Source organism: Scyliorhinus canicula, chromosome 9, assembly GCF_902713615.1.
Source record: "Scyliorhinus canicula chromosome 9, sScyCan1.1, whole genome shotgun sequence".
In the NCBI taxonomy this organism is placed as follows: Eukaryota; Metazoa; Chordata; class Chondrichthyes; order Carcharhiniformes; family Scyliorhinidae; genus Scyliorhinus; species Scyliorhinus canicula.
This window is the reverse complement of record NC_052154.1, coordinates 1,045,855-1,054,520: the sequence shown is the minus strand read 5'-3', so window position 1 is coordinate 1,054,520 and position 8,666 is coordinate 1,045,855. Positions and strand designations below refer to the sequence as shown.

At 52.9% G+C, this 8,666-nt stretch overlaps 1 protein-coding gene across 1 annotated transcript in view; it reads right to left on the bottom strand.

Moving 5' to 3' along the window:
* Positions 1–2,964: 2,964 nt before the first annotated feature.
* Positions 2,965–8,666, bottom strand: part of LOC119972007 (protein CBFA2T1-like) — a 105,956-nt gene continuing 100,254 nt past the window's right edge. Inside the window, exon 8 of the mRNA XM_038808430.1 lies at positions 2,965–3,086. Within this exon, the coding sequence (XP_038664358.1) occupies positions 2,965–3,086 (122 nt within the window). The remainder of the gene's footprint in view (positions 3,087–8,666) is intronic.

Sequence of the window (8,666 nt, the reverse complement as noted above, 5' to 3'; positions counted from 1 at the left end):
TGGGTCCTGTATCTCAGTCAGAACCAGTCCCTGTGGGTCCTGTATCTCAGTCAGAACCAGTCCCTGTGGATCCTGTATCTCAGTCAGAACCAGTCCCTGTGGATCCTGTATCTCAGAGAGAACCAGTCCCTGTGGATCCTGTATCTCAGTCAGAACCAGTCCCTGTGGATCCTGTATCTCAGAGAGAACCAGTCCCTGTGGGTCCTGTATCTCAGTCAGAACCAGTCCCTGTGGATCCTGTATCTCAGTCAGAACCAGTCCCTGTGGATCCTGTATCTCAGAGAGAACCAGTCCCTGTGGATCCTGTATCTCAGTCAGAACCAGTCCCTGTGGATCCTGTATCTCAGAGAGAACCAGTCCCTGTGGATCCTGTATCTCAGTCAGAACCAGTCCCTGTGGGTCCTGTATCTCAGTCAGAACCAGTCCCTGTGGATCCTGTATCTCAGTCAGAACCAGTCCCTGTGGGTCCTGTATCTCAGTCAGAACCAGTCCCTGTGGGTCCTGTATCTCAGTCAGAACCAGTCCCTGTGGATCCTGTATCTCAGTCAGAACCAGTCCCTGTGGATCCTGTATCTCAGAGAGAACCAGTCCCTGTGGATCCTGTATCTCAGAGAGAACCAGTCCCTGTGGGTCCTGTATCTCAGAGAGAACCAGTCCCTGTGGGTCCTGTATCTCAGAGAGAACCAGTCCCTGTGGGTCCTGTATCTCAGTCAGAACCAGTCCCTGTGGATCCTGTATCTCAGAGAGAACCAGTCCCTGTGGATCCTGTATCTCAGAGAGAACCAGTCCCTGTGGGTCCTGTATCTCAGAGAGAACCAGTCCCTGTGGGTCCTGTATCTCAGTCAGAACCAGTCCCTGTGGGTCCTGTATCTCAGAGAGAACCAGTCCCTGTGGATCCTGTATCTCAGTCAGAACTAGTCCCTGTGGGTCCTGTATCTCAGAGAGAAACAGTCCCTGTGGGTCCTGTATCTCAGTCAGAACCAGTCCCTGTGGATCCTGTATCTCAGTCAGAACCAGTCCCTTTGGGTCCTGTATCTCAGAGAGAACCAGTCCCTGTGGATCCTGTATCTCAGAGAGAACCAGTCCCTGTGGGTCCTGTATCTCAGAGAGAACCAGTCCCTGTGGATCCTGTATCTCAGAGAGAACCAGTCCCTGTGGATCCTGTATCTCAGAGAGAACCAGTCCCTGTGGATCCTGTATCTCAGTCAGAACCAGTCCCTGTGGATCCTGTATCTCAGAGAGAACCAGTCCCTGTGGATCCTGTATCTCAGAGAGAACCAGTCCCTGTGGATCCTGTATCTCAGAGAGAACCAGTCCCCGTGGATTCTGTATCTCAGATGGAACCAGTCCCTGTGGATCTTGTATCTCAGTCAGAACCAGTCCCTGTGGATCCTGTATCTCAGTCAGAACCAGTCCCTGTGGGTCCTGTATCTCAGTCAGAACCAGTCCCTGTGGGTCCTGTATCTCAGAGAGAACCAGTCCCTGTGGGTCCTGTATCTCAGAGAGAACCAGTCCCTGTGGGTCCTGTATCTCAGTCAGAACCAGTCCCTGTGGGTCCTGTATCTCAGTCAGAACCAGTCCCTGTGGATTCTGTATCTCAGTCAGAACCAGTCCCTGTGGATCCTGTATCTCAGAGAGAACCAGTCCCTGTGGATTCTGTATCTCAGTCAGAAGTAGAGTGTTTCCAAGGACTGGGGCGAATTTGGGAAAATGTCCTGAGTTGTAATTGAAGCATTCATCAGAAATTGGAGTTCAGTGTTCCTGTCACTATCAAACACCCTAATCTTACCATTCTGAATCTCCTGTTCCCAACCCCACTCACTCACCCTCACTTCCTGGCTCAACCCTCTTCCTCCCCATCCTATTCACGCTGTTCCCTCCCTCAGCCATGAACAATTTGAATGTTGGAACAGGTTCAATCACATTGCCATCATTCTCTCCCTCACCCCACAGAATAGCCACCAAAAAACTGGGAGAAATATTTATGTTTTTAAAATTTGTTCATGAAATGTGGGCGTCTCTGGCTGGGCCACATTTACTGCCCGTCCCTGAGGGCAAGTAAGAGTCAACCACATTACTGTGGGTCTGGAGTCACATGTAGGCCAGACCGGGTAAGGACGGCAGATTTCCGTCCCTAAAAAGACTTTAGCGAACCATATGGGTTTTTACAACAATCAGCAATGGTTTCATGGTCATCATCAGACTTTTATTTCAGGTTTTTATTGAATTCAAACTTTACCATCTGCCCTGGTGGGATTCGAACCCAGGTCCCCAGATCCTGATTCTGGGTCTCTAGGTTACTAGTCTCTGTGCCACTGTCTCTATAGTCCTCAGTCCTGGAGTGAAGGCCTCTAATTCTACACTGAGGTACAATGTGCAAAGAAGGTGTGTTTATGTGGAATATACCATTGTGAAATGAAATGAAAATTGCTTATTGTCACGAGTAGGCTTCAGTGAAGTTACTGTGAAAAGCCCCTAGTCGCCACATTCCGGCGCCTGTCCGGGGAGGCTGGTACGGGAATCGAACCGTGCTGCTGGCCTGCTTGGTCTGCTTTAAAAGCCAGCGATTTAGCCTGGTGAGCTAAACCAGCCCCAGGTACATCTGGGTGCTGGGTACATCTAGGTAGAGCTGGGCCTTGGGTCCCCTCAGCAGTGCCCGCTTCACCCATCCACTTACCGGGCACGAACCTGAGCTGGCCTTGTTAAATTTAAAAATGATATCTTCATTGGGTGTGCATGGTGCTGCAAAGTTAGAATTTTATTGCCCTTGAGAAGGTGGTGAGGAGCTGCATCCTCGAATCACTCCCGCCCACGTGGTGTAGGTACTCCCACAGTGCTGTTAGGAAGAGAGTTCCAGGATTTTCACCCAGCCACAGTGAAGGCGATATATTTCTGAGTCAGGATGATGTGTGTCTTGGAGGAGGTCCATGTCTCCCCTGCCTTTGTTGTTCTAGATGGTAGAGGTCAAGGGTTTGGTAGATGCTGTTGCCTTGATGAATTGCCGTTGTGAGTTATGTAAGTGGTGTTGGAAATGGTGTACGTGCAGCTCCCACTTGAGGGTTTTTGTTTTGTCTTTTCAGAAATACCTGGAGTGATGTTGCAGAGACAGGATTACACACAGGAAGAGATCTGGAAAAAAGCTGGTAGGCGGTACTGCCTTTCATTTCTAAACTTGGATCCCAATTCCAGTCTGTCTCAGTGTAGGTTTCTAACCCACTGTGTGGCCTCTATGTACACGGAGCTATCTCACCCCTGTCATTATATCCACTCATGTATAGCATGAGATGCAGAGAGTCAGTGATTGACACACAGGATAACCAATGAACACACACGACATAGAACAACCAATCACCAGACAGGACACCACCACTATAAAGCCCACAGGGCATTCAGGCTCTCTCTCTCTCACAGGACACGGCTAGGGAGATAGTCACAGTGCACAGGCCAATGAACATCATCACCATGTGGTAGAGAGCTAGTCTGGCCAAGCCAGTAGGAGGTTATCAGTTAGGTTAATAGAGTGTCAGCCCACAGCAGATTATGTACAGCAATCAACAGGTTCAATAAAACAGTGTTGGACCATCTCCTGTGTCGGAAGCCTGTTTCTCGTTTTACTGCATCCAATTGCAGTCGATGTTCGACCAACACAGATAACAGATCATGGTACCAGAGAGCTATTAACTCTAACGAACCTACCTCGAGTGAATCTGCAATGACCAGCACTCAGCCATCCAGCGGCAAGGAAAAGATCCAACCTCCTCCGCAACTCCGGATCTCCAGCAACCTCGGCGCCAACTGGAAAGTCTTCAAACAGAAGTTCCTCCTGTATATCGAGGCCTCCGACCTCGAGGCAGCGTCGGATGCCCGAAAGATCGCACTGTTCCTGTCGACTGTGTGGGACCACACCATCCACATCTATAACTCGCTCACGTTTGCCAATGGCGAAGACAAGATGAAGTTCAAGACAGTTCTGCTAAAATTCGACAGCCACTGCGACATTGAGGTGAATGAGAGCTTTGAACGGAACATCTTCCAACAGAGGCTTCAGGGTAAGGATGAACCTTTTCAGTCCTTCCTGACCCATCTCCGCCTCCTAGCGCAGTCATGTAATTATCACTCGACGGCTGATTCCATGATCCAGGATCAGATTGTTTTCGGGGTCCAGTCCGACTCCCTGTGGGAGCAGCTCCTCAAAATCAAACAGTTGACCCTCCGTTGCCATCGAAACGAGCGTTGTCCATGAGCATGCCAGGAATCGTTACTCCCGCAGCAGGGCGCCAGAAAATGCAAAACTGGCCTCCCACGAGGCACAAAAGGGTGCAGGCCATCGCAAAAGTGCAAGGCCCGAGCATCGAGGAGCATGGCCGTTCCGCGCGCTGTTCCCGGGTCCCTACGCATGCGCGCCATGACCGTGTGGACGACGAGGCCGAAGACCCCGATGCGCATGTGCGTACGTCAGTCGACCGCACTGCGCATGCGCGATGGTGCACAGAACGCGCTGACGTCAGCGTCATGACATGTCCAAATTGTGGCTCCGCCCATTTAAAAGGGCAATGTCCAGCCAAAGGACGGCGATGTCTACAGTGTGGGAAGCCTGGGCATTATGCAGGTCCGCTCCACCGACCAACAGCCAGCGATCCCAGCTGCAGCGCAGACGTGTCCGCTGCGTACAACAAGGCATGCAGGATTCTGATCCCAACAGCCCAACGGACACCGATGCTGACTGCCTCGAGTCTCCATACCGGGTGGGCATAATCACCACGTGCGAGCTGGCCTCCACCGTGCCTGCAAACCACCTTTCAATCCTCACTGTGGATCCTGACGACGAGGGGTGTGCTGTCATCACGGTTAACCAGTCTCGCATCCGATTTAAATTGGACACTGGCGCATCTGCAAAACACATATCACAGTCGGATCTCAACAGCATCCGACACCAACCTAGCATTCTTCCACCAGCCTGCCAGCTCCTTGTCTACAATGGCAACGCCATAGCTGCCAGTGGATCGTGTCAGCTCGGGGTATCTCACAAGGCAATCAAAGTGACGTTACGATTCGAGATCGTCCAGCCTGACAAGGCATCCCTGCTCGGTGCTCGCGCATGCAAACTCCTAAATCTGGTCCAGCGAGTCCATGCCATGTCCTCGACACCGGCGACTGCCTCGCCCAATGTAAATCTCCAGGCTGAGATAGACGACATTCTCACGCATACCACAACGTGTTTGATGGAATGGGTACGCTCCCATATCGTTACCGGATATTGCTCAAACCTAATACCATCCCGGGTGCCGGCCCCTCTCAAGGATCGTCTGAAATCGCAGCTACGAGAGCTCCAAGACCAGGGTATCATCTCAAAGGTCACGGAACCAACAGACTGGGTCAGCTCCATGGTCTGCATCAAGAAGCCGTCTGGTGAACTCCGCATTTGCATTGATCCCAAAGCCCTGAATCGCAACATCATGCGCGAGCACTACCCGATCCCAAAGTGTGAAGAGTTAACCTGTGAGATGGCTCATGCCAAATCTTTACCAAGCTGGACACCTCCCGTGGGTTTCTGGCAGATACAGCTGGACGAGTCCATTCGGAAGCTGTGCACGTTTAACACTCCGTTTGGCAGGTATTGCTACAACCGCATGCCCTTCGGTATCCTATCAGCTTCCAAAGTATTTCATCGCATAATGGAGCAAATGATGGAGGGCATCGAGGGGGTGCGAGTCTATGTGGACGAGGTGATCATCTGGTCCACGACGGCCGAGGATCACATCACTCGCCTCAGACGGGTTTTCCAGAGGATCCACGAAAATTACCTCCAGCTCAACAGGGCCAAATGCCCATTTGGTCGGTCCGCTATCAAGTTTCTGGGTGACCACATTTCACAGCAGGGTGTGCAACCTGACACTGACAAGGTATGGCAATCAATGCCATGAAGACCCCGGAGGACAAAAAGGCGGTCCTCCGTTTCCTCGGGATGGTGAATTTTCTCGGGAAATTCATTCCCAACATGACATCCCACACCACAGCCCTCCGGCATCTCGTAAAAAAGTCCACAGTGTTGCAGTGGCTTCCCGCACATCAAGCGGAGTGGCTTGAGCTGAAGGCAAAGCTCACCACAGCCCCAGTACTGGCATTCTTTGACCCAACCAAGGATACCAAGATATCCACAGGATGGCATTGGGGCGGTGCTCCTCGTCCTGGGCTCCAGTGGCTACGCCTCCAGGGCCATGACTCGGACCGAGCAACGGTATGCCCAGATCGAACAGGAGTGCTTGGGTCTCCTGACAGGAATAGTCAAGTTTCATGACTACGTATACGGCCTGCCGAAGTTCATGGTGGAAACAGACCACAGGCCTTTAGTCCACATAATCCAGAAGGATTTAAATGACATGACACCTCGGCTGCAGCGAATTCTTCTTCGTCTCCGCCGATATGACTTTGAACTTGTCTACACACCGGGTAAGGAGCTGATCGTCGCGGATGCCCCATCCCGATCCGTCACCACACCGTGAGAACAGGGCGACTTCATTCGCCACATTGAGTCACAGGTGTAGCTGTGTGTCAGCAACCTCCCAGCCACTGATGAACGAGTGGTCCAAATACATGAAGCAACTGCCAAAGATCCCCTACTGCAGCGCGTGATGCAACCCCTCACCCATGGCTGGCAAAAGGGGCAGTGTCCCCAGTTCTTCAACGTTAAGGGTGAGCTGACGGTTGTTGAGGGGATCCTTCTTAAACTAGATAGAATAGTCATTCCCCAAAGCATGCAAACCATGGTGCTCAGGCAGATCCACGATGGTCACCTGGGGGTCGAGAAATGTCGACGCTGAGCTCGGCCGGCAGTTTACTGGCCGGGTATCAGCCAGGACATTGCCAACACGGTCCTCAACTGCACAACATGCCAGAACTTTCAACCAGCTCAGCCCAAGGAAACGCTGCAACAGCACGAGATCGTGACCTCTCCGTGGTCCAAGGTGGGGATAGACCTCTTTCGCGTCAATGGGCGTGATTACGTGCTCCTGGTCGCCTACTTCTCCAGCTACCCAGAAGTGGTGAAACTGTCGGACCTCACGTCCAAGTCCGTCATCAAAGCCGCAAAGAGACGTTTGCCAGGCACAGGATACCACTCACAGTAATGAATGACAACGGTCCATGTTTCTACAGCCAAGAGTGGTCCGACTTTGCACCATCCTACCACTTTAGTCACATCACATCCAGTCCCCATTACCCGCAATCAAACGGGAAGGCGAGAAAGGGGTCCATATTGTCAAGCGGTTACTGTGCAAGGCTGCAGACTCAGCCTCGGATTTCAACCTGGTACTATTAGCATACAGGGTGGCCCCTCTGTCGACTGGTTTGTCTCCAGCGCAGTTGCTCATGAACCGCAACCTGAGGCCGACTGTTCCAGCCACTGTGTTCCAGACCTTGACCACCTCACGGTGCTGCAGAAGGTGCAGCGATCCAGGGACCAGCAAAAGATCTCGTATGATGCTGATGCCACGGATCTGCCCGCGCTGGGTCCAGTGGATGTTGTTCGGGTTCAGCTGCCTGAGGGAGGTTGGTCAGCCCCAGCTGCTGTCGTCAGACAGGCTGCTCCCAGGTCTTTCATTGTCCAAATGGCTGATGGCTCCATTTTACGGCGCAACAGGAGGGGGCTGCGTAAAGTTACTGAGCTGTCGATCTCCCACACCGCCAGTGCATCCGTCTGCTTGGGCGATTTGATGTCATTTCTACCCTTGGAGAAGTTTAAGTCTTTCATCAGGGGGTCAGTGGGGAGGGTCTAGCTGAGGAGGCAACCTTTTATCGAACTTTTTAACAATCTAGATACCGTTGGTGGGGTTTAGTTTATAGTGAGGTCTGATCGTTACAATTCTAAGGAAAGACGGGTCTGAAACTTTTTGACTTTCTATTTGCTGTTTTGTTGTTGATAATTTGGTAAATGTTAATGTTTGTTTATGAAACTCAATAAATAAAAGTAAAGAGTGAATTCCCCACCCGCAGGATTCCTGGCGGCCTGGAGTGGTTCATGGGAATTCCCATAAACCAGCAGCAGGGACGGAGAATCCCACGGCCAGGGAGGGCAGGTTACCCAGAAACCCGGGGCTGGGGACGGAGAAACCCGGGGCTGGGGACGGAGAAACCCAGAAACCCGGGGCTGGGGACGGAGAATCCCAGAAACCCGGGGCTGGGGACGGAGAAACCCAGAAACCCGGGGCTGGGGACGGAGAAACCCGGGGCTGGGGACGGAGAATCCCAGAAACCCGGGGCTGGGGACGGAGAAACCCGGGGCTGGGGACGGAGAATCCCAGAAACCCGGGGCTGGGGACGGAGAATCCCAGAAACCCGGGCTGGGGACGGAGAATCCCAGAAACCCGGGGCTGGGGGACGGAGAAACCCGGGGCTGGGGGACGAGAAACCCGGGGCTGGGGACGGAGAAACCCAGAAACCCGGGGCTGGGGACGGAGAATCCCAGAAACCCGGGGCTGGGGACGGAGAAACCCAGAAACCCGGGGCTGGGGACGGAGAAACCCGGGGCTGGGGACGGAGAATCCCAGAAACCCGGGGCTGGGGACGGAGAATCCCAGAAACCCGGGGCTGGGGACGGAGAAACCCGGGGCTGGGGACGGAGAAACCCAGAAACCCGGGGCTGGGGACGGAGAGATCGGCTGGGGAGG